At 51.7% G+C, this 24,928-nt stretch overlaps 1 protein-coding gene and 1 pseudogene across 12 annotated transcripts in view; one reads left to right on the top strand and one right to left on the bottom strand.

The window, feature by feature from the left end:
* Window positions 1-7,995: 7,995 nt before the first annotated feature.
* On the bottom strand, window positions 7,996-8,427 carry LOC307178729 (arginine/serine-rich protein PNISR-like; annotated as a pseudogene). The gene has a single exon. The product of its transcript is annotated as an arginine/serine-rich protein PNISR-like (transcript).
* A 13,497-nt stretch (window positions 8,428-21,924) lies between these two features.
* The window catches only part of CRISPLD2 (cysteine rich secretory protein LCCL domain containing 2), a 134,273-nt gene continuing 131,269 nt past the window's right edge, over window positions 21,925-24,928 (top strand). For 9 of the 11 annotated variants that reach the window (XM_079907930.1, XM_079907926.1, XM_079907919.1 and 6 more), the window contains exon 1: window positions 23,308-23,926. In XM_079907930.1, the coding sequence (XP_079764056.1) occupies window positions 23,846-23,926 (81 nt within the window). In that variant the 5' untranslated portion in view covers window positions 23,308-23,845. The other 2 variants (XM_079907920.1, XM_079907921.1) reach the window with 2 other exon arrangements.

Below are 24,928 nucleotides of genomic sequence, written 5' to 3'. Positions count from 1 at the left end.
TTCTGTTTTATGTTAACAATCTTGAATAGGAATGTAAACCTAACTTTTTTTCTTTTTTCAAATTTGTTTTGGCCATTTTATATTCTTTGTGTTTCCATGTGTATTTTAGGATCTGCTTGTTAATGTCTACCCAAAATAACTTGCTGTGATGATTATTGTTTGTTGTTATTATATTAGTATTAGGTATACAGCATTAGAGTTCAACGTCTGTATATACCACAGAGTCGTCACCACCATGAGTCTAGTTACCACCCATCACCATACAGTGGACCCTCTTCACCCTTTCCACCCACCCTCCAGCCCCTTTCCTCTCTGGTAACCACTAATCTGTTCTCTGTATCTATGAGGTTTTTTTTAATTGAAGTATAGTTGATTTATAATGTGTTAATTTTAAGTGTACAGTCTATGAGTGTTTGTTGGTTTTGCTTTGTTTTTTAGATTCCACATACGAGTGAAATCATATGGTATTCGTTTTTCTCTGACTTATTTCACTTAGCATAATACCCTCTAAATCCATCCATGTTGTTGCAAATGTCAGGATTTCATTCTTTTTTATGGCTGAGTAATATTCCATTGTATATATTCACAGCATCTTCTTTATCCATTCATCCATCAGTGGACACTTAGGTTGTTTCCATACCTTAGGCTATTGTAAATAATGCTGCAATGAACATAAGGGTACAGGTGTCTTTTTTTTAATCTTTTCTTTTGTTAAAAAATTTTTTTGATTTATTTTTGGCTGTGTTGGGTCTTCGTTGCTGCATGCGGGCTTTCTCTAGTTGTGGTGAGTGGGGGCTACTCTTTGTTGCGGTGCGTGTCTCATTGCAGTGGCTTCTCTTGTTGCGGAGCATGGGCTCTAGGTGCACAGACTTCAGTAGTTGTGGTGCATGGGCTCAGTAGTTGTGGCATGCGGTCTCAGTAGTTGTGGCTCGTGGGCTCTAGAGTGCAGGCTCAGTAGTTGTGGTGCATGGGCTTAGTTGCTCTGCGGCGTGTGGGATCTTCCCGGACCAGGGCTTGAACCCGTGTCCCCTGCATTGGCAGGCGGATTCTTAACCACTGCGCCACCAGGAAAGTCCCCAGCACCTTGCTTTTTTTTTTTTTTTTTTTTTTTTAATAGCACCTTGCTTTTTTATACAATCTGACAACCTCTGCCTTTTAATTGGAGTGTTGAGATCAGTTATGTTTAAAATAAATAACATCGTTGGGTTAAAACCTGCCATCTTGCTCTTTGCTTTCTATTTGTCTTATCTTTTGTTACTTTTTTATCATTTTTTCTTCTCTTCTTTTAGATTAATTGCATAGCTTGTCTGATTCTAATTTATCTCTTTTATTTACTTGTAGATATTTAGAAAGTTGAAGTTTCATTAGGGATGTACAGAAAGTAGCCATTTTCCCTAAAATAATGAGACCAGTCATGAGACAATTAATTGGTTAAGGAAAATGTCAATAATAATAAAAATGCATATTTGGGTTTGCCTCTGGTTACCAGTAGGAAACAGAGTAAACCTACCCCAGAAGCCACGTGCCTCTTATTCCCCAAGCTCACAGGTGTGGTGTCTATGGTTTGAATTGTCAAAGGAGCAAGATGGAGAGTTCTGGAAATTTGGGAGAAGTGAGGTGATGGCTAAAAGCCCAGCCCGCAGCAATGACGAGCTCACCTCGGCTCCCCTTTTCCCTGTGGTTTCCCTCCCTTCCCTTGTGCTAAGCGTCTCTCTGCGGAGCTGCGTGTTCCATGCTCCAGAATGTCCCTGGCCGCAGCATACTTCTGACTAGTGTTTTCCAGTAATTGCGAAGTCCAGCAATTACTCTTGGGTTGGCTGGCGTGTCTCTCCAGCGCATCGGTTTTAGGGCATATTGTGGTGACGGGCGTGAGTGACAGCGCAGCAGGCACCACGCTCAGAGCTTTGTCTACGTCAGTTCATCTGCTCCTTCCAGCAGTACTGGGAGGTCCCCGCTGTCGTTAGCCCCACTTTGTGGGTGATGAAACTGAGGCTCCAGCCCTTCCAGCAGAGGCTGGAATTCACGTCTGGGCTGTCCACCCATCAGAACCCATGCTCTGAACCCCGGAACTGTCCCCGAGAGGGCCCATTGTGCTCGGATCTCCCATCTTTGTCTGTTCTCCCCCACGGCTGAGATGAACAGTGAAATGTTTAACAGGGCCTTCTGAAACGTCTTCCCCTTAGGAATCAGCCCTGTGCTGGTGCTGAGCAGACAGAGGGAACGAGACATGGTCTTTGTCGTAGAGATGCTGTTGCTGGCGTCACCTGGCTTCCACGTCTGCAGGTAGCTGGGGAGGGGGGTGGGGATCACCTGATCTGTGCCAGGTTCCGCTGGGCTTGCCTCCAGGCGGCAGGTTGGATCCCATTCCAGCTCCCACATCTTTGTTCTGTGCCCAGTCCCCCAAGTGTGGCCTGTTCTCCTTGTGGCCATCATAGAAGCCCTTTGAACAAAGAAAGTGATCAAACATGGCCAAGTTCAAAGCCAAGAGATGGGGCGTAATCTCTCCCCACCAGCCACGCAAGGCCCCAGGCCATGGGGCCGCAGAACAGTCTTCCAGCCTAGTGACGAATCAGTAATTCAGTTGATTCCATTTACTTCATCCGTTTTGACAGGTGAGTAAAGTAAATTGCATGATAAATGCAAGGAAAGAGGAAGCACAAGGTGCCGCTGAGGAAGACAGTGACCTAAGCACCTGTGACCTGCCAACCATCTGTCTTCACCGAGGAGGTAGCGTTTGTGCTGGGTCATGCGAGGCGGGAGCTCCCCAGGCGGAGGGGGTAGAGCACGTGCCAAGGCCCAGGGGCACGGAAGGGCCCTGTGGGCTCAGCAGCAGGAGGCGGAAGCATGGGCGGCTGTGTGTGTGAGGGGAGGCGCAGGGAAGTGGGTGCAGTAGCGGGAGAGGACCCCGGAAGGCAGCCAGGGACGAAGCTGGAGTGTCTTGGTCAGGCTTGAACTTTCAGATGACTTCTGGCCGCAAAGTGGCGAAGAGAGGAGGCACAGCAATAATGACTATCGCTTACAGGTTTTTAAAGAAGTGCTGGGCACTTTGCGTTTAAACCTCACAACCACCTCATGACATCTGTATTATTATTATTGGGGGGGGGGGGTGGTTTTTAATTTTTTATTTTTTGGCCGCTCTGCTCGGCGTGTGGGATCTTACTTCCCCGACCAGGGATGAAACGTGCGCCCCCTGCGTTGGAAGCGCAGAGTCTTAACCACTGGACTCCCAGGGAAGTCCCCTGTATTTTTTTTTTTAGCATACAAATCAATGAGTTTTAACTTACTGTAAAGTCTTTCCTCACTGGCCAGGCTTGACGAGCTGGAGGCTTGAATGTGCTCACCTATAGGGGAAGGGAAGGGTCATCTCTTAATGCACTGTATGATCCCATTTACGGGACCTGCTGGAACAGGCAAAGCTGGGGGAGGTGGGAGGGGGGTGGGAGGTGAGGGAGGGCCCAGGGCTGACTGGGGAGGGGCATGAGGTGGTGGAAACATTCTACCTGTGATTGTGGTTGTGCAGTATAGACGTTTGTTGGAACTGGTTGAGCTCTATTTGAAGTCGACCTCCTATAGGTTTGATTTTAAAACGCCTCTGCGGCCCCCTGCTGGTGGGTTTGGGTCAGTGTGGGCGCCGCTAGTCAGTGGAAGGGGATCGTATGAGAACACGCAGATGCCCCTTCCTCTTTTGTGTTTCGGGGTACCTGGCCTCTCCCCTTCTCAGCTGAGGCTTCTGTCTGCCTCTGGGGGACCAAGGATGCTTCAGGAGCTCAGCATGAGAGAGGAGTCGGAATCTAGCTTTTAGAGTTCTTACTGAGATCAGAGGCCTGAAAGTGGACACCGGTAAAGACAAAGGTTTTCTAAATCCCTTTAGCTCCCACTTATGCGTCAAGAGCCAGGCCTGTTATCACCAAAAATTCTACAAATAACAAATGCTGCTGAGGGTGTGGAGAAAAAGGAACCCTCCTACACTGTTTGTGGGAATTTAAGTTGGTGCAACCACTGTGGAGAACAGTATGGAGGTTCCTTAAAAAACTGAAAATAGAACTACCATATGATCCAGCAATCCCACTCCTGGGCATATATCCAGAAAAGGTGAAAACTCTAATTCAAAAAGATACACGCGGGCTTCCCTGGCGGCTCAGTGGTTAAGAATCCGCCTGCCAATGCAGGGGACGTGGGTTCGAGCCCTGGTCTGGGAAGATCCCATATGCCGCAGAGCAACTAAGCCCGTGCGCCACAACTACTGAGCCTGCATGCCACAACTACTGAAGCCCGTGCGCCTAGAGCCCCTGCTGTGCAACAAGAGAAACCACCACAATGAGAAGCCTGCGCACTGCAACAAAGAGTAGCCCCCACTCGCCACGACTAGAGAAGGCTTGTGTGCAGCAGCAAAGACCCAACACAACCAAAAATAAATTAAAAAAAAAAAAGATACATGCACCCCAGTGTTCATAGCAGCACTATTTACGGTAGCCAAGACATGGAAGTAACTTCAGTGTCCGTCGACAGATGAATAGATAAAGGAGATGTGGTACGTATATACAATGGAATACTACTCAGCCATAAAAAAGAATGAAATAATGCCATTTCCAGTTAAATGGATGGATCTAGAGATTATCATACAAAGTGAAGTAAGCCAGACAAAGACAAATAGCATATGATATCACTTATATGTGGCATCTAATAAAAGTGATACAGATTAACTTATTTACAAAACAGAAACAGACTCACAGGCATAGAAAACAAACCTATGGTTACCAAAGGGGAAAGCTTAGGGGGGAGGGATAAATTAGGAGCTTAGGGTTAGCAAAGACACGCTACTATATATAAAATAAACAAGAAGGACCTACTATATAGCACAGGGAAGTATACTCAATATTTTTTAATAACCTGTAATCAGAAAGAGTCTGAAAAACAATATATATATAACTGAATCACTTTGCTGTACACCTGAAACTAACACAACATTGCAAATCAACTGTACTGCAATTAAAAAAAAAAAAGCGCATTGAGTTTGGCCTCCACGCTGATTATCAGCCATAGGGGAGTGAAATTCAGGGCTTCGTGAAAGGGGCATCCTTGCAACACAAGAAGGTGGGAAATCCTTCCTTCCCAGCTCCAGCCGGGTGAGGGAGGGGGAATGAGAAAGAAATGGGGGTGGCGAAGTGCCCTGGGCTGTCCCCCTGGGTGCCCCCCCCCCGCCAGAGCTGAGGGAAGGAGGGAGATTAAGGGGGAGGCTGAAAGCAGAAGGACTCAGAGCCACCCCCAGTGCGACATGGAGGGGAGAGCACCGTGCACCGGGCGAGCTCCAACATGGGGCAGCGCCGTGGGCCCAGGCTGCTGCAGCGGCCTGGCTAGGAGGGAGTGGCCGTAGCTGAGCCCAAGCTTGCTGGAGTGCGTTGAAGGGGCCTGCTAAAAAGCTGTGTCCACACGCCAACCCCCAGAATGGCGAGTGTGACCTCGTTTGGAGAAAGTCTGCAGATGTGATCAAGTGGTCATGTAGCAGATCTCAAGATGAGATCATCCTGGATCACCCAGGTGGGCCCTCACTGCAATGACCAGTGTCCCTCTGAGAAGAGGAGAGGCTGTGTGAGGACGGAGGCAGAGATTGGGGTGATGCAGCCACAGGAACGAACGCCTGAGCCCCCAGAAGCTGGAAAGGGCAGGAAGGATTTGCCCACACTTTGATTTCAGACTTCTGGTCTCCAGAACTGCAAGAAAATGAATTCCTGTTGTCTTAAGCCCCCCTGTCTGTGGTCATTTGTTCTGGCAGCCCCAGGATGCTAATATTGGTTCCTGTGTCTCGTAAAAGGATCTGGGGGTTGGGTGGGTTCCCCTCCCCCGGGAAAACCACAAAGACCCTAAACTTTCCTCCCACCGCAGGAGGCATCACAGGAAGGAGAGAGTCAAGGAAGAAGCAGCCATGAGAGGCTCTGGGTGGCGCATCTCAGATTAGTGACCTGAGACTTTTTGAATGAGCAGAGATGCTCTCAAGTGAGAGAAACTGGGATACTGCTTATTGTCAAGTCCGAGTACCACTTCCCACATCACCTCCAACCGCCCCGTTATAGAAAATAGAGACACACCTCTGAGCACATGTGTGAGCGTAGCTGTCAGTCCCACGGGGATGAGAAGTGCACGGAGGAGCAGGACAACGATGGGAGACGCAGAGGATGCCCGGAGTCTCTGCCCGCGGTCTCGGCCACGGTCACGTCCAGTCTGGTCCGAGCTTCTGCGGGCGTCCTGGGGCTCCCCCAATGGTGGAGGGTGGCTGCTGCCCACGGGGATGAAGGCTGAGCCTGGCCCCTGTCCGATTTTTGCATCTGGAAAGTGTTACTTGATTGCTAGAAAAATAAGCAGGCGAACCCGGGTCGTTTCCGGTGAAGAGGCTCTAAAGCGGCACCTCTGGAGCCAGACGACTCAGGGCTGAGCCGAGTGCCGTGTGGTGTGCGAGCCGCGCTGCCTGGAAGCCGTTCCCTGCGCTGCAGCTGACTCACGGTTGCTTCCCCTTTGAGGGGCAGCACGGGAGCCTGTGGCCCAGCTTCATGACTGCCCCGATGTCCTTTTGCAGTCACAGCGAATCGTGGATCAGTGTTAGTGTCCTCTGGCTGCTGTAATGAGTGAACCAAACCTTAGAGACTTAAAACAGCATATAAATCAACATAAATCTATGGTCTTGCAGGCCCGCAGGTCAGAAGACCAAAATGGGTCTCACTGGACTACAGTCAGGGTGTCGCAGGGCTGGTTCCCTCTGGAGGTTCCAGGAGAGAATCTGTTTCCTGGCCTCTTCCTGCTTCTAGAGGCGCCTGCATCCCTTGGCTCTTGGCCCCTCCTCCAGCCTCAGAGTGCACCCCTCCAGCCTCTGCTTCTGCATCACACCTCCTCCTTCTCCGACTCTGACCCCCCACCTCCCTTTTCTTTTTTTTTCCTGTTGAATTTTTCTATTTCTGTTCAGTAACAATACCATAAAAATAATACCTTGAGATTTTTATATAATTTCTTTCTTCCGTGAACACATTTATCTTCACAACATCCCTGTGAGGTAGGGAGAAATCAGGTACTCTTTTTGCCAATTTCAGGAAGGGAAACTGAGTCACACAGAGGTTAAATCACTTGCCTGGGACACAGAGAACACCAGCAGAGTGAAGTCGGGGAAGTGGGAATGCCAGGGTGAATCACTGCTGAACTTAGGAACCAAAACATTTTCAGATGTGGGATCATTTGGCATAGATTCCAGAAAACTAGAAATGAACTACTTCCTAGTGTTAAAGATTAGAATATTCGTTATTCTTTTAAAAGTGATATTAGAGGATTACTTCCTGAGTTTTCCATTCTTACACTGAGAAACAATAATAAGTACTAATAAGGAAAAGGAGCTATGACTTCACCATTAGCATAATCAAAATAAGATTAACCTATAATTTTTTTTTTTTTTTTTTTTTGCGGTACGCGGGCCTCTCACTGTTGTGGCCTCTCCCGTTGCGGAGCACAGGCTCCGGACGCGCAGGCTCAGCGGCCATGGCTTACGGGCCCAGCCGTTCCGCGGCATGTGGGATCTTCCCGGACTGGGGCACGAACCCGCGTCCCCTGCATCGGCAGGTGGACTCCCAACCACTGCGCCACCAGTGAAGCCCACCTATAAATAATTTGAAGTGACTGTTAAAAATAATAAGACAAGTCCTAGAAAACTGAACTAGCATCAAGGAACCTAATCATACTATGAAGTAAAAAAAGCAAACAAAAACAGATAAAAGCTTATGGAAGATCTTCACTATCTGAAAAAAAAAAGGGAAGAGAAGGATGGGTGATGGTGGGGGCAGAGTATCTCTGACAGACTAATTTGTCACATAGTGACACAAATTTTCTTTAATTGGAGACCAGACATGTTTTGCTCTGCCAGGGCTGCTGCTAAAAAGGCCATAGGTTGCAACGGAGAGACCTCGAATGCTGTCTCCCCTAGATGCCCGGTGAGGTTCCCAGTGTTCCCAGCCCCTGTCAGCCTGGTTGCCACGTTCTGTTAAAAGTTTGAATCCCCTTGGAAATTCCCATGATTGTTTGGACCAGACTCCATGGTAGACGTACCTTGTGCATTTGGCATCATTCCTGGTGGTGGCCCTGCCATGCTTGGCTGTCCTGAAGCTCCTCTTTGGGCAAATCCAAGCTTGAGCCAGTGCAGCCCAGTCAGTCTGGCTGGGATCCTCCTGGTGCTGGAGTGACTGCATCCGTTGTTGCTGATGCCAGGGCCACTGCTGCCAAGGCTGTCCTCCTTGAATCCACATCCTGACTTCTAAAGTATATCTGACTTTCTCAGAGGTTCACCTTCTGTTTAAAATTTAAGTGGATTCACAACTACAGCTTGGAAGCATAGCAGCAAGATTACTTACACCCCACTCTGGTTCCGGAACACCGTGTCGCCACTGTTCCTATACTACCCTGCCTCCCTCTTGGAAGGACGCTTGTGATCACACTGGACCCACAGGATAATTCAGGATAATGTCCTCATTTCCAGATCCTTAATCACATTAACAAAGTCCCTCTTACAATGTGTAGTGGGTTGACTAGCATTCCCCCAAATTTCATCTTCACCCAGCCCGCAGAATGTGATCTGATTTGGAAATAGGGTCTTTGCATGTGTAATCAAGTTGGGCTCCCACTGGAATAGGGTGGGTCCTCATCCAGGCACTGGTGTCTTCGCAAAAAGAGGGAAGTTTGGACACAGACGCACAGGGAAGATGGCCGTGTGACCATGGAGTCAGAGACTGGAGGGATGCAGAGCCTGGGAACCCCAACTTGCGACCAGCGGAAGCTACCAGAGGCGTGGAACCCATCCTCTCCCAGAGCCTTGGAGGCAGCAAGGCCCTGCTGACACCTGGATTTTGGACTTCTGGCCTCTGGAACCGTGAGAGCATAAGTTTCTGTTGTTTTAAGCCTTCCCATTTTTGGTCCTTTGTAGTAGCCCTAGGAGGCTAACGCGTCATATAAATCACATTGACGGGCTTCAGGAATCAGGATGTGCACATCTTGGGGGGCCGTTATTCAGCCTGTCACAGAGCCTTGGAGGAGCGGAGAAGCTTCCATGCTGGGGAGGAGCTGAGTTGCTGGAGACTGCAGTTAACCCAGGTATGAAGTCTAGGTTTGCTACCATGGGCTTTAGCGCAAGTGACGCCATTTCGCGCCTACGGTTTTCTTTATTTTTTTATTTTATTTTTTTGCGGTACGCGGGCCTCACCTCTGTGGCCTCTCCCGTTGCGGAGCACAGGCTCCGGACGCACAGACTCAGCGGCCATGGCTCATGGGCCCAGCTGCTCCGCGGCATGTGGGATCTTCCCGGACCGGGGCACGAACCCGCGTCCCCTGCATCGGCAGGTGAACTCTCAACCACTGCGCCACCAGGGAAGCCCTGTGGTTTTCTTTTTAACAGACTTGAACATGCAGATTTGGGGGGTGGGGTACACAGTTCAGCCTATAAGAGAAATACAAAATATTCCCTGGGATTCTTCCCTGGGAAAGCTGGCTGTTTGGAGGGGGAATGTATGGCTTTCAGAACATTCTGTCCTTGACCAGGTTACATGGCGTGGTCTGTTTTGGTCAGCCTTTGCCATGTAACAAAGCATCCCGAATCATAGGGGCTTCACACAATGCAGTGTATTATCCCCAGGTTCTGTGGGGTGGTCCTGTGGTGTCACTGCAGGGGACTGACAGCTTGGCCAGGGCTGAGGGTCCAAGGCCGCTCGCTCATGTGCCTGGCGGTTGGGGCTGGCTCTCAGCTCAGGTACTGCGGTCCCCAGCCCCCCGTACTCCCCGTCGTCTCATCCTCCAGTGGGTTAGACTGGGCTTCTTTATAGCACAGTCGTCTCTGGGTCTGAGGGAGTGGCAGCAGAAGCTGCAGACCCTGTGGGTCCCAAGCTTGGAGCAGGTGCCCCATCACTTCCACCGTAATCTGTTGTTCAAAGTAAACCACACAGCCAAGCCAGGTATGAGGGCCGAAGAATAGACTCCACCTGGCAAGGAGCTGAGGGGCAGAGCCACAGCGGGGCGAGGACACGGGGAGGCGGGGGCCACTGGGAGCCGTCATGCTAACGATTGGGTGGTCATGACTCTCCTGAGGAGACGATTCCAGGTTTGGCTTGGGTCCACAGCAAGCCCCAGTGAGCAACAGACCCAGGTCATTCAGCTGACGATTGGGAACACATGTGCGCAGGGAGAGGCCCTTCTCACAATTGTTCCCGGGTCGGAGACCCGCTAGGGCTTGCACATCTGCACGAATCCACTGACTCACCCCGCCACAGCCTGCCAGGGACTCCAGAAGTCTGTCTTCCATTAGGGCCAGTATTTAATAGGAACACAGAGGCCGCCCCATCATTTGGAAATAAGAATCTCAATTTATCTTGGTTTAGACAAGAAGGAAGACAGAGCCCTGTCACGTTCTATTCAGTAGATCACGGGGTATTAATGACTTCGGTTGTTGCCATTGTCGAGTGCTTTCTTGGGAGTCAGAGATGATTCTGTTACAGTCAGCAAACATTTGATGACCACCTTCTGTGTGCCCGGCCCTGTGCGGTAAAAGCAAGGAGCGGATTGACCCTTCCCGTCCCTGTTACCTATCGCTGCTGTACAAGAAACCACCGCCAAACTTACCACCTGAGGACAGCACCAGTCATTGGTTTTGCTCGTGCATCAGCTGCCTCTGGAGGACCCGCACTTGCAACTGCACGTTGGTGCTGGCTGCCGGCTCTCCTCCCCGGGGCAGCTTGGGCTTCCTCACGGCATGGCGGTGGGCTTCCAAGTACAAGCGCCCCATGAGGAAGAAGTGGAAGCTACCAGGTTCTTAAGGCCTAGTACAGCGTTACTTCTGCCGTATTCTTGGTCACACAGTTCAGAGTCAAGGTAATAGTGTCCTTGCAAAACTCATGTCCGCTGGAACCTCAGAATGGGGCCTCGTTCGGAAAAAGGGCCTTTGCAGGTGTAATACCACGAGGTCATACTGAGCTAGTGTGGCCCTAATGCACTGTGACTAGTGTCCTTATATGGAGAGGAGGGGACACGGCAGATCAGAAGCTGCAAGAGGAGAGCAAGGATCGTCCCCTCCAAGGTTCCAGAGGGAGCCTGGCCCTGCCGACGCCTCGATTTCAGACTCTGGCCTCGGATAGTGTGAGAGAACAAACTCCTGTTGTTTTGAGGCACCCAGTTTGTGGTCATTTGTTCTGGCACACCTGTGACACGGATACGCTCATTTACCCTGCTTTTCAAACTCTGACCGCACACTCCATTTATTTGATAGTTTTCTGGGGTGGGGGAGATTAGGGAGGGTGTCCCATAGGCAATAGTGCTTGGGAGGGACGGTATTTATAGAAACAGGAGTGACAGGACTTCCGTGGTTAAGAATCCAATGCAGGGCTTCCCTGGTGGTACAGTGGCTGAGAGTCCGCCTGCCGATGCAGGGGATGCGGGTTCATGCTCCGGTCCGGGAGGATCCCACATGCTGCGGAGCGGCTGGGCCCGTGAGCCATGGCCCCTGGGGCTGCGCGTCCGGAGCCTGTGCTCCGCAACGGGGGAGGCCACAACAGTGAGAGGCCCGCATACCGCAAAAAAAAAAAAATCCAATGCAGGGGACACGGGTTCAAGCCCTGGCCCGGGAAGATCCCACATGCTGCAGAGCAACTAAGCTCATGTGCCACAACTACTGAGCCTGTGCCCTAGAGCCCGTGAGCCAGAACTATTGAGCCCGCGTGCCACAACTACTGAGCCTGCGCCTCTAGAGCCTGTGCTCCACAGCAAGAGAGGCCACCACTATGAGAAGCCTGCACGCTGCAACGAAGAGTAGCCCCCGCTCGCCACAAGTAGAGGAAGCCTGCGTGCAGCAACGAAGACCCAACACAGCCATGAATAAATAAATATATTTAAAAAAAGAAACAGGAGTGTTGACGACTCAGAGGACAGGGGTGAGAGGGATGATACTGAGAACTCTTGACAATTAACTCGTTACTACAGCAGCTCTGTAAAGTGAGTCTGTTACTATTCCCATCTCACAGATGGAGAGATCAAGGGACGGGGAGGTCAAAGCACTTGCCCAGGGTCTCAAGCCAAGAAGGATAGAGCTTGGATTCAAGGTCCAGCAGGAGATCTAGAGGCCCAGGGCCCCTCCCTAGCAGGAGGGTGCAGTGCTGTGATTCCCTTCCTGGGGGCTGGAGGGGAGACCAGTTTTCATTCTGTTCATCTGTCACTCCCCCGGCTGGTGTGCAGGGGTCCAGCTCACATAAGGACCCAGCACACACACTGGGGGGTGCCGTTCGTGAGAGAACAGGCAGCATGGGGATGCTTGGCTTCCCCCCAGGCTGGCAGAAAGGTTTAGGATCTTCCAGAAATGCCACACCCTGGGTGTGAAACCCAGGGCCCAGCCTCCTCTGGAACAGCCTGATCGTCATCCGGGGAGAAAGCAATCACCGTTGTAGCGTTTGCCAAAAGAGCTGCGTTTCCTGAGGCGTTCCCAGCCACAGTCATTGGTGTTCTCTGGCTCTTCTCCTTGGATATTGGAGAGAAGCGGGGGGGGGGGGGGCAGAAACCCTGGTGATGGCGGGAACCCAGGCATGTTTCAGGTTAATGATTTCAAAGCAGTGTGAGCAGAGTCTCATGAAATTGTGAAATGTAGTCTTCCCGTTTTCATGAAGATATAATCATACTTCCATTTTGTTGTTTGTCTCCAAGAATGAAGAGGTTCCAGACGGATGATTCAAAAGAGAGAAAACAGGGACTTCCCTGGAGATCCAGTGGTTAAGATTCTGCACTTCCACTGCAGGGGCCTCAGGTTCAATCCCTGGTCTGGCAACTAAGATCCTGCATGCCGCGCAGTGCGGCCCAAAAAAGCCCCAAAAACCCAACCAAACAAAAAACCAAAAGAGAAGACAAGGAAACAATAACAGCAGAAAATAGCCTCCCTTGTTCTGACGTTAGATTTATTATCACTTTTAAACTAAAGACGTTATCAGGATTGGCTACTAGGGAGGAACAAAAACCCCACCCCTCCTCCCCACCTAAATAAGGATAGAAGCTTATTTCTCTTTTATATAAAAGAAGTCCGATGTAGGTAGTAGAACTGATATAGAGACCTGTATGAGTCATGGACCCGAGTGCCACCATTTATGGCTTCTGTTCCCAAGGTACCTCATGGTCCAAAGTGGCTGCTGCACTCCAGCCATCATGCCCATATTCTAGGCAGGAAGGAAGAAGGAGAACCGCGAAGGGCAAACCTCCCCCTCCCTTTAGGGAGACTTCCTTGAAGCCACACAAAACTATTCCACTCACTCCTCCTTGACTTAGATGAAGTTCTACAGAAAGGAGAAGGTGCAAGCCTGGCTGAGAAGTATCATTTTTTAGCTGAGTGACAGTGCACTCGGTTAGAAATCAAGAATCTTCTTATTTTTAAGGAAGAAAAGAGATGAGCTGTCTGGCGGCAACTTGAGCATTCTGTGTCGCTGCTGCGGAATTTTGTGGTGAAAGGGATCTAGCACTGAGATGGAGCATTGGGAAGCTGGCATTATCGTCCCAGGGTGGCCACAAACTGTGTCACCCTGGGTGTTGATGATTTGGCAACCTTATCACTTTTCATAAGCTTTTCCTCGCTTGAGGAGGAAGGATTCATGAGTGTTCCAGGATAATTGTTTGTACTTCAAAACCATTAAAGCGTGTCCATCCCAAATCCTGTGAAGAAAAGCTCCCTGAATGTTCCAGTACTTTCTAACCAAAGAATTTAATAGGTTACTCCCTTATGACCACCTTGCTTCAACAGGTATCCCTTGCTAGCTGGAAGCTCACAGTTGGAACTTGGGACCTGAATAGATTCAGAAAGAGAGGGAGGGAGGGAAAGAAAGACAGAGAGGGAGCCCCCCATTGGACCTATTAGTGATCAATTACCACATCACAGATTTGTTAAAAGCCCAGGTTTTGGGGTCCACTGGGTTCACAGCCTCTGTATCTCTTGTTGTGAGATCCTGGGCCACCTATTTATGCGTGTGAACCTCAGTTTTCTTTTCAGTTTAATGGGGTTGCTACAGATCCCACCTCACAGTACCGGCATGAGGATGGGAGACAGGATTCATGTAAAGCACTCAGTAGATGATGAGCTGGGGTTCCTAGTTCCCTCTTGTGGGCTCGGGGTTCACCCAGCACCCAGGTGCCCAGAGAGAAAGGGAGCTGTTTGGGGGGCTGTGGCTGACTGTCCTCTTTGGTGCCAGGAGCTCCCCGCAAGACATCCATTCCAGCTCCCCTGGCCCCGGGCCATCCTCCCCATGGCTGCCTCATGATCTTCCCCAGATGCAAGTCTGCCTTTTGGGGGCTCCTAATTCTCTCCCCCCAGGTTCACATCTACATTGCTTAGCAGGCTCGCTCAGGCTCCCACCCCCAGCCTCGCCTCCCCACTATGTCCCTGTGTTCCCTGTTCATCCTTCTAGACCCATCTCTCTGGGCCAGCTCTCTGCCGAGCCCCCCTGCCTTGGATCCTTCCCCACTCGGATCAACAGCTCTGGCTGCCCCGGCCACTGGGTGAACACGTGTGCCGGGTCCTGTCCCCCGGCCACAGGCTTGTGGTGATGGCTGGGTGTATTAGTTTGGGTTCCCCCAAAACAGCCTGTGAGACAGGATGTGAGTGCAAGTAGTTTATTGGGGAGATGATCCCAGGAAATACCGGGAGGAGGGGGAAAAGGGAAAGAGCGAATGGAGAGTGGGCATCATGTCAGCTATCACTGGGGCACCTGGAGCATAGTCCCCTGGGTTCTCTGGGAGCAAGTGTCATCCCCTGAGCGGTGAGGGAGCTGGGGTACCTATACTCCAGGTCTTATTCAATTATTGGTTGAGGGCTTCCCTGGTGGCGCAGTGGTTGAGAGTCTGCCTGCTAATGCAGGGGACACGGGTTCGAGCCCTGGTCTGGGAGGATCCCACATGCCGCGGAGCAACAAGGCCCGTGAGCCACAACTAGTGAGCCTGTGCGTCTGGAGCCTGTGCTCTGCAACAAGAGAGGCCGCGATAGTGAGATGCCTGCACACCGGAGTGAAGAGTGGCCCCCGCTTGCCACAACTAGAGAAAGCCCTCGTACAGAAACGAAGACTCAACCCAGCAAAAATTAATTAATAAATTCCTACCCCCAACATCTAAAAAAAATTATTGGTTGATGCTGTTCCAATGGGTGTGATTCCATGCCAGTTTTGGCCTGCCAAGGGCATCGTGCCCAGAGGCAAAGGAATGTCTGTGCCGGCAGCTGGAAGTCAGGCAGGCAGGCACTGCAGCCATCAGGGTTTAAGGACCAGGATGGGGCATGACAGCATCTCCTAAAGTGGCCATGTGGCCTGAGCAGGGCCAATCGTGTCTTTCCCTGGGATTTTACTTCTCAATTTGTAGCCAGGTGGAAGGTGTGGCCTGTTGAATCATAGCTGCCAGTGGCCACCTTCTGTGCCTCGTGGGGTGAACAGAGGAGCCAGGCAGAGCCCAGAGAGACGGGGGGAGGTCAGGGGAGGGGAGGGGGATGTGACCATCTTCTCTGAGGCCCTGGTCCCAGGTGTACCTGAAACTGTCTCTCCTCTGGGCCTCCCACTCATAGTAGCCGATACATCACCTCTTTTTCTTCCTCAGTCTGTCCTAGTTACGTTTCCATAACCTGCATCTGGCCCCCCATCACGTCTATCCGTGACGCCTCTGTTCACACCTCGGTCCAGACACCCGCCCCCTCTGGGCTCCTTGGAAGCCTGTAGATCCCTGTCACTGCCCTCAGCACAGAGGATGCATTGACTGTCCACCCGGGGTCCCCCCGTCACAAGGCTTGTCTCATGTCTGCCTTATTCATCTCTTTATTCCCAGAATGCCTGGTCCAAAGGAAGTCCTCAGTAAATGTCATCAAATAGAATAAAAAGTGAACTCCAGCATTCATTTATTTTAAAAATATATTTACATTTTCTGCCTGTATTACTTCTTGTGGGGTAACTTGAGGTGGATAAACTTGCTTTCCACTGTTGGCTGAAGAATTCCTTTAATTTGCTCTAAACTACCTCTCTCGAACTTTAAGGGGGTGTTCATCATATTCTGGGATTTGGTGTTCACTTTTCCTATGTGAGTCATAGTTTTTATATAGTTAAATAATACCACAGCTCAGCCTTTGGCGTCCCAATTTCTTCTTGTAAAAAGCCTTCCTCTTTATATGGCTAGACTTTTTCAGTTCTTTCCTATTTTTCTCCTATATGTGCCCGCACTTTGTCTGACATATAGTAGGTGCTCAACTAATATTCAGTGCATAGAAGAATGAAGGCACAGATATCCTCAGAGAAGAGAGAGACTCCTGGATTTCCTTCCCTAGACTTCAGGGTCCTCGTCTTAGTTTGGGTTCCCAGAAGCAGACCCTGAACTGAGGATTTGAGGGCAGGCAGCTTATTTGAGAGATGCAAGGAATACAGGAAAGAGATACAGGGAAGGGAAGGGACGTGGTAAAGTGTACAGCATTAAGCCGACAACTGTGTGATCAGCTGGAGAATCCTGGGAAACATCCACCTCGGAATCATCTCAGCCGAGAGCGCAGGATCTGGGGTATTTACACCCCCAGCCCTGGTAGCCTCTGTCAGCCGATGCCTCAGGGGCATTAAGTAAGTCCCAGGCATTTGGGGGCTTTGGTCTCATTTGATTGGCCGTGGATTGACATTTGCTCCCAACAGGGCCCGTTAGATTCTCTCTCTACGAAGTTAGAACTGGGAGATGATTGGGCATAACCTGAGCTGGAACCTGGAACAAGGGAGATGATAACTCCCATGCTGGTGGGATGGTCATGTCCGCAGGGGATGGGCAAGGCCTGGCTGCAGAGGGAGAAGGGAGGGACCCCTTTCAGAGTGTGAGACATAGACAGTACTGCCAGCGTGCTTGACACCCTTCCAGGACTCATGCTAGTTCTTTGAGGGTCTTGGCAGTGCTTGAATTCCCCAATAACCCAGTATCCTACCAAGAGCCCCCCTTCTGTGCTTAAGCTAACTTGAGTGGGTTTCTGTTACTTGCAACTTCAATTGATCAAGATCTTACCCTAGATTTACACCCCCTCCCCCAAAGAGTTGCCTGCCAATATAAGATGCGGAGCTCACACTTGTGCCCTTCCTCTCCGGCAAGTCAAGCAAATCCACCCCACTGAGATCCCGGAGGACCGCGTGATCGGCACCTGTCAACAGAGGTGTCATCATCTTCCCCGTCCTTTTCGTTCCTCTTTCTGAGCCATGCCCATCACAAGATGGTACGCCTGTGTCTCCTTGACTCAAACTGTTAGTGGTCTTTGATGCCGAATTGAGGCTCAGTGCAGCTGCTGAATGGGTGTGGCAGGAACAGACGAGAAGCTGGAACTCCACAGCCTTAGCTCTTGGTGTCCAAATCAGAGGCGCCAATCAAAACAACTGGTGAGAAGATGTTGGTGTGAGTTCAAGACCCATTAGTTCTATGGCAACCACCTCACGAGATAGGAAGGAAAGCCCTTGAGGCCGTCTGGCGCAACCCCACCGTTTTGCAGACGTGTGTGGTCCTCCCATCAGCCCACCTTGGTTCCAAGAGAGCGAGTAGAGAGAGGGGTGGAACCTCTCCAGGCCGGAGCGTTCCTTTTTCCAGATCGTGCTTCATTATGACCAGAAGGGCCTTTTCCTTGGTCTCAGACTCTCCATGACTTAACTCCTGCCTGGGTACAAACGGGATCCTTTGCTGGGATTTCCAAGGATATAAGTGGCCAGTCCCTTCTCAGGAGGACTCTTGGGTGCCTCTCGGTTCTTTCCTATCCGGGACCTCCCAGGAGCCCATTTGCCCATGACACACCATTTTATTCAAATTCAAATGTTATTTTTTGGAAATTAGAGTCTAAGATTGCACAATGATGGAAAAGTTGATGGAAAGCAAACCCCTCTCTCTGTACCTTGTTGGCCCCTAATAACAATAATATTAACTAATACTTGCTAAGTGCCAGGCCGTGTTCTGTTTTCCATATATTAACCATTTAATGGCAGCCCTGAAGAAGGAAGATGCTGTTATCATCACCGCACTCTACAGATGGGCAGCTGAACACAGGCCAGGCTTGGAAGTAGAGGAGCCAGGATTTGAACTCAGCTCTACTGGTTCCAGAAGGTGGCACGACCCACAAGCTACAGACTCAGACTCAAGCTGCCCGTGGGGTGATCCAGCCTGGGAGGCAGTTGCAGCTCAGAGAGGCCAGGTGACTTGAGCAAAGACACAAAGCTGGTGGAGTCGGGATTCAAACATCCGTCTAGACCCTCCTTCCCCTGGACTAACTAGTTAGCTCCCTGAGAAGGATTGATTATCTTCCACTGAGTGTCTGCTCGGTGCTTGGCACTGTCTGTGTGTTTCCACATATTTTGTGTTTTATTTATTTATTTAACTAATTAATTAATAAATTTGGCCGCGCGGCACAGCTTGCAGGATGTTAGTTCTCTGACCAGGAAGAGAACCCAGGCCCGTGGCAGTAAAAGTGCAGAGTCCTAACCACTGGACTGCCAGGGAATTCCCTATCGTGTCCGTTTTGAAACTTGGAGAGGATTTAAAACAAGCCTGCGGATTCTTTGATCTCTACCTGTTAAAAAGTGTGGTCCGTGCCCTCTCTCTTTGACTCCAAGCAGGCTCTGTGTCTTGACCAAGGGTACGGCAGCCGTGATGTTCTGTGACTTCCGTTGCCAGGCCACTAAAGGTGCCGCATCTTCTGCCTGGTTCTCTCGGGAGCCTTGCTCTGGGGGAAGTAAAAAGTCTGGCTACCCTGAGACTACCTTCCTGGAAAGGCCACGTGGCTCTCCTACCACGTGGCTGACTCAGCTCGGACGACCAGCCCAGTGGAACCTTCAGACGTCTGCAGCCCAGCCAACCTCTGACTGCAACCACACAATGAAGCAAGGAAGAACCATCCAGCGGGGCCCATCCCAGATTCCTGAGCTACAAAACGATGAGCAAAATAAGATGGTGGTTTTAAGCCGCTACATTTTGGGATGTTTTGTTACACAGCACCAGTGGCCATAACATCCCATCTGAGAAGTGTTAACCCCACTGAGATGTTAAAGAGAAATGAAGTCGCTCAGAATGCCCAGCGGGTTCACACTGCAGGCAGTCCTTCTCCCTGTTCTCAGACCACCTGGTTCAGGGCCAAGGTCACAGGCGTGAGTGCTTGCTGGATGGAAGTCAGCAGGCAGTGCTGGGCACGGTCAGATCCCGTCTCTCAGCACAGCAGACGAGAAGCAGGTGGACAGATGAAGAGGAGACCAGAGAGGGAGAGGAAAGGAGAAACGGGAGATGGGGGTCTGGAAGTTCCTTGGTGCAGGGCGCTGGGGCAGCGGCTGCCAGTCTGGGCAGGAGTTGGCAGCTCGGCTGGGGGGCGACATGGTAGAGAGGCGCCCTCAGCTTGCAGCTCTGCCAACAGCCCCCCGGAACACCTGAGCTGGGACAGGTGTCCCCAGAGCCATCCGGGACCAGTGAGGAGCCTGCAGAGTTGCCACAAAAAGGAGGCGGAGGCCCGAGCAAGCTGAGCTGTGGCTGTTTCGGTGCTGACCACACCTCCCCGCCCCAACCCAAGTGTTGGGCCCGTGAGAAATCTGATTCTGTGTGGCTTCCCGTCCCCTCTGCTGGGGCAGGGACCACTTTCTCCCACTCCCCCGGACCCCAGGTTTCATGGTACACAAGGAGGTGGCAGCTGAGTGGGGGTGAGCGTGAGTTGAAATCCCAGTTCCTTGGGATGGGAGGGAGTGTGCGTGAGAGCAGGGAACCAGCCTGGTAGGGGAAGGTGAGTGAGGCCTGAAGAAGCTGCTCAGTGTTCCTAAGATTCAGATGCACAGTCACTATTCTACCAAAGTTTAATTGAAATTGTAAATGTGAAATAAAATTTCTCCCCTAGTACAAAAACAAACAAAAAAACAAATCCCAGTTACTCCACTAGGGAGCTGTGTAACCTTGGGAAAGCTACTTACCTCTCTGTGCCCAGTTTCCTGATGATGACAGCACCAGCCTCAGAGGGCCGCTGGGAGTGGGGAGTTTGCCAGGATGATGGGTGTGAGGCTGGGGACCTGAGAGGCATCCGTCAAGAATACAAATCTGTGACTTCCCTGGTGGCGCAGTGGTTGGGAATCCACCCGCAAATGCAGGGGACGCGGGTTCAAGCCCTGGTCTGGGAAGATCCCACATGCCGTGGAGCAACTAAGCCTGTGCTCTAAAACTACTGAGCCTGTGCTCTAGAGCCCGCAAGCCACAACTGCTGAACCTGCGTGCCACAACTGCTGAAGCCCGTGCGCCTAGAGTCTGTGCTCTGCAACAAGAGAAGCCACCGCAATGAGAAGCCCACGCACCACAACGAGTAGCCCCCGCTCACCGCAACTATATTAAGCCCGCGCGTAGCAACGAAGACCCAACAACGAAGACCCAATGCAGCCAAAGTAAATAAGTAAAAAAAAAAAAAAAGAATACAAATCTCTTCTCCCCTTGGATTTGCTCTTTGTCAAACCGAGGACACTTGTTCTGCAGCAGTCTTTTGCTCACCACTAAATGCCCCAGTACTTGGGACAGAGTCTGGCACATAGTAGGTGCTTACTAAGTATTGGATGAATGCATGTTGAGCTGAAAATGATGCTTCAAAAACTAAGAAAAGGAAGAAAAGTAAAAGAAATGAAAGTAATATGAGTTTAAAAAAGATAACTTTTTTATCTGCATTTGAGCTGCACCAAAATCTTCAAGAGCTTCCAGCTTTCTGAATCCGAGTCACACATGTCTGGCCAATCACTGAGGTTCTTCCCTTATCTTTGCCCTATCCCTGTCCACACCCCCTCCCCGCCCCGTGTGCTCTGACCTGTCCGGGTGCCCCGGACTCTCAGATCGCCCCGCATAGCACAGGGGCGGGTGCAGAGTGACTGGATGGGGGTTGTGTGTGGGGAGTCGATTCTGAGTGAGCTGATTCGGTGTCTTCATGCAGGAATAAGCAACGTGGTGAGGACAGGCTCCATCTCTCCCTTGGGTACCACCAGCACACAGTAGGTCCACACTATGTGACTGAGTGGGGAGCACGGGGGAGTCCTTTAGCTCCTGCAGCCTTGGTTTCTTCCCCTGCCAACAAGGGCCTTGGCTTTACATCCCTCAAAGGCAGTTGCTTCTGGCTCTCAATTGATTAGAGTGTTAAACTGCACTGTCCTCTGGGGACTTGGGGCACTCTGTTCTCCAAGCCTCAGTTGCCCAATCTGTGAAATGGGATCATTTTCGTCTCACTGGATTCCTGTGAACCTATACTGGAATAATGACGGTAAAGTGCTTAGCCTGGACCTCAGCTTTACTGCCTTCATCCAGTAAGGTCTTCCTGTCTTCATTCGCACCCTGGAAAGTGTGTGTGTGTGTGTGTGTGTGTGTCAAGAGTGAAGTTTTCTATCCGCGCGTAGAGGATGGAAATAAATTAGCAAGTGTATATTCTGCACCATAGTTGGTGGAGCCCCCGCCCTTCCTGATTTCATTTGCTGCAATCCACAGGAGATAGCTTCCCTTTTCCCATTTTCCACTTGAGCCGCAGAGAAGTGGAATTTGGTAAATTTGCACACCCCTGGTGGAAAGTGCCTGGCATCGCGCTGGGTGCATCGTTAAGCTGTCAATGGAAACGATACTTTTATGGTCATGACGAGAAACTGAGCGCGTCCTCCTCTTGTCAAGCCGAGTTCTTTGGGCGCGGGTGGTCCCGCGCTCCCTGCGACGCCCCCCATCCGACCCCGGGCGCCCGCGCCTCCGGGTGTCCTCCGGGCTCCCGGGGTGGTGCGAGGCCGGGAGGGGCGGGGCCGGTGGGGTGGGGGAGGACCTGGCGGGGCGAGGCCGGCAGTACAAGGGCGGGGCCGCGACGGCGCGGCGCGATGAGCGCCGCCGACCGCCGCGGGGCGTGGCCCCGGGGCTCCGGGCAGCCTACAAGAGGCGGCGCGCAGGGTCCTCGGACCCACTGCATCTCTCGGCGGCACCGGTGTCCCGTATCCCGCGACCTGCCCGCTGTGGCCGCTGTGCCTGTGCTGCTGCTGACGCTGCCGCCACTCCACTCAGAAGACGCCGGCGAGGAGGTGGCTGGAGCCCTGCGGAGGGAGGTAAGTGTGACTTAAATTGTTCTCCTCTCTGCACCGTACGATCCGCTCCCGCAATCTCCGAGAAGCTGAAATAGCCAGAGCAGATGCCGTCTCTTAGGGCTTACTGTGTGCTTACTGTGTGCAGGCTCTTAGCTGAGCGCGCCACCTCAGAACCGTGCTCGGCAGCATGCCCGTCCACAGATGGAGAAACTGAGGCTCAGCGAGGGCAAGTTGGCTGAGACCTCACATGCTGCAAGCTAGGGAGCCAGGACTCAAAGGCCGTCTGACCGCAGAATCGTGCTCTGAGGCTGTGTACTCCTCCCTCACCTGTGCAGTTCGCTAACATCTGTTGCGTTCCTGTGTACACAGTGGGCGTCAATAAATAGAAAGCTGATGGTGTGTATGTGGCAGGACTTCGAATGTGTCCTGCCCACGTGTGGAGGGCCGGGGTGATCCTAAGGGCGTGTGCGTCCTGCTTGGCAAGTTTACAGGGCCACGCCCCTTTATGATTTTGTTTGGAACAAACCTTCCAGGTAGTCTTCCTGAGGGTCAGAGAGGTGAAGTGTCCAGGCAGGGCGGAGGCTGGGACCCAGTTCTGTCTGCCTGCAAAGCTCCATGTGGCTGTGGATGCGTCCAGGCGTGGGACATATCAGAGTTCCTACAGGTCTGGGAAGAGTTCCTGGGTCTTTTCAACCGGAGTGGATATCTGCATAAACTGCTTGTGGGGGGATGGCTGGGAGCTGAGGGCTCAGCTCTGGGGTCTAGGAGATCTGCAGCCCCAGGTGGAAGAGCCAGGGCGAGCCCCTCGTGCAGTGCAGACCCAGAACCTCCCTTGAAAGGGCTGGACTGGTGGACAAGCCAGGAAGGGCTTAGCTGACGCCTGCTCATCGCAGTACGATTTGAACTGGGTGTCTTTTAGCCAGAGGTGAGTTACTCCTCTGGTCAAGAGAAGCAGCTGGGAGTCTGACAGGTGCCCAGCTCAACTTCCAACCAAGAGTGGGCTTGTGAGTTTCTACCTTGAACCTTTGGTCTCCTTGCCCGGGCAGAATAGGGTGAGCCTGCCTTCCCCAGTGGGGTCAGGACACCAAGGGTCGGGAGCCTGACAGATGAGAGACCATGTAAAGGTCAAGGTGAAGGCCGTGCCCCCTTCTCCAGATAGACCCAGAGGGGGGCTCTCGGGGCTGTCTGTCTTGTGCACCTGATTTTCGGTTTCTGCCCCTGACCTGGCTGTTTGCACGTGGGGGAAGGAGCAGAAGGTGTGGGAGCTGTGTTGCTGGTGTGCTGGCTCTGAGGGCCGTTGCCATCGTCTTTACCTGCAACACACCTGGGCACGAGGCCTCTAGGTTTTCATTACAGATGAGGCAACCGAGGCTCAAAGAGGTGACGTGCTTGCCCAAGGTCCCCTGGCTTGTGTGTGATGCTGTCACCCCAGGTCTCTCTGTCCACTTACCCTACACGCTTAGCGGCTGGGTCCTGCCTCCTTTAAGGTACTTCTCTGCCCAACTGCTGACTCTGCGTCTGAACCTGACCTTCAACAAGGAACCGTTTCGTTGGAGAGGGGCTCCGCGTGAAACAGCAGCAGAGTTGAGCCCCAGCCTCGTCCCTGCTGACGCAGCCAGGGAGGAGAATGAAGAGAGTGATTTTGATTTTTACAGCCTCTTAAAAAATAGGAGTACGGATAGTAACGAGAACATCTGTAATCCTCCCAGCAGCTGACGTTTATCTGGCGCACACCGTGGCCCAGACGCGCCTGGGGTTTTACACGGATGACCTATCCTGCTGGCTTTTTTATGAGCTGGACTGTCCTGCTTTTTACAAGGAGGCAGTCGAGGCTCAGAGGGATTAAGGTATGTACCCCACGTGACACGGCCAGAGCGGGGAAGAGCTGCCATCCTGGCTGGACCCCACCCGAGATTCTGGAAGAAGATGCCCGTCCGGTGGCTGGCCACAGGACTGTCAGCGCAGAGCACGCTGCTGCGCAAGGCTTCTGCCATGTGGGTTCTGAATCCCTGGCCCCGGTTAAGGGTGGGCCTGGAGAGGGGCTTGGGATCCACTCTGCTGACAGGTACCTGTATCAACGTGCAGAGGGCCCCGCTGGGGAGCCCGGAGCAATGCCAGCTGCTCCCACAGTCCTGCGTCTGGAAAGGAGAGCTGGCTTGATGGGGAGGGGCTGGAGCTCAGCCGAAGAGCATGAGCTTCTGAAAAGCCCCCAGACTGCATCCCTCCCTCAGAGACCTCACGTTGGATATCTGGGGTTTGTGGTAGGTTGCATTTGAAAACTGGCTTTTAAAGGCAGGACCCCCAAATGCCGACCTCTTTGGGCTTGTGGGAGCTGGAACATTTCTTCTCTCTGTCACCAGAGTAATTTACTGCGTATGGGAGGTGCCTCTGTGTCTGCTTGCTCCCGACCTAGGAAGCTTTTTCCCCCCCCCTTTTTTTGCAGACTCACTGGTTTTTGATCAGTCCCAGATGTGCAAACCCAGCATCACTCAAAGGGGCTCATGGCTTGTCAAGAAAGGAAAATATAACACAGGCGTCATTTCATTTCATCTTCAGTCCATTGAGCTGAATAGCTTCTCAGACCTTCACGGGATAGGGCATCTGGAGCCCCTCATAAAGTCCCAAAGGGAGCACACTCTGTTCTGGAACAGGGAGGGTCAGGCAGATCTGGGTCGTGGTTGGTAGGGCCAGCCATGCTCTTTTTCCTTTCTTTCTTTTTTTCCTTGAAAAAAAAGGTTTTATTGTGGTAAAAGACTCGTCAACATAAATTTTACATTTTAAAGTGCACAGTTGGGTGGCATCTAGTACGTTAACAGTGCTCTGCAACCGTCACCACTGTCTAATTCCAG

The sequence above is a fragment of the Stenella coeruleoalba genome, assembly GCF_951394435.1.
Source record: "Stenella coeruleoalba genome assembly, chromosome: 20".
Taxonomy (NCBI): domain Eukaryota; kingdom Metazoa; phylum Chordata; class Mammalia; order Artiodactyla; family Delphinidae; genus Stenella; species Stenella coeruleoalba.
Note: the sequence above shows the minus strand (reverse complement) of the source record. Positions and strands in the feature narration are given on the sequence as shown.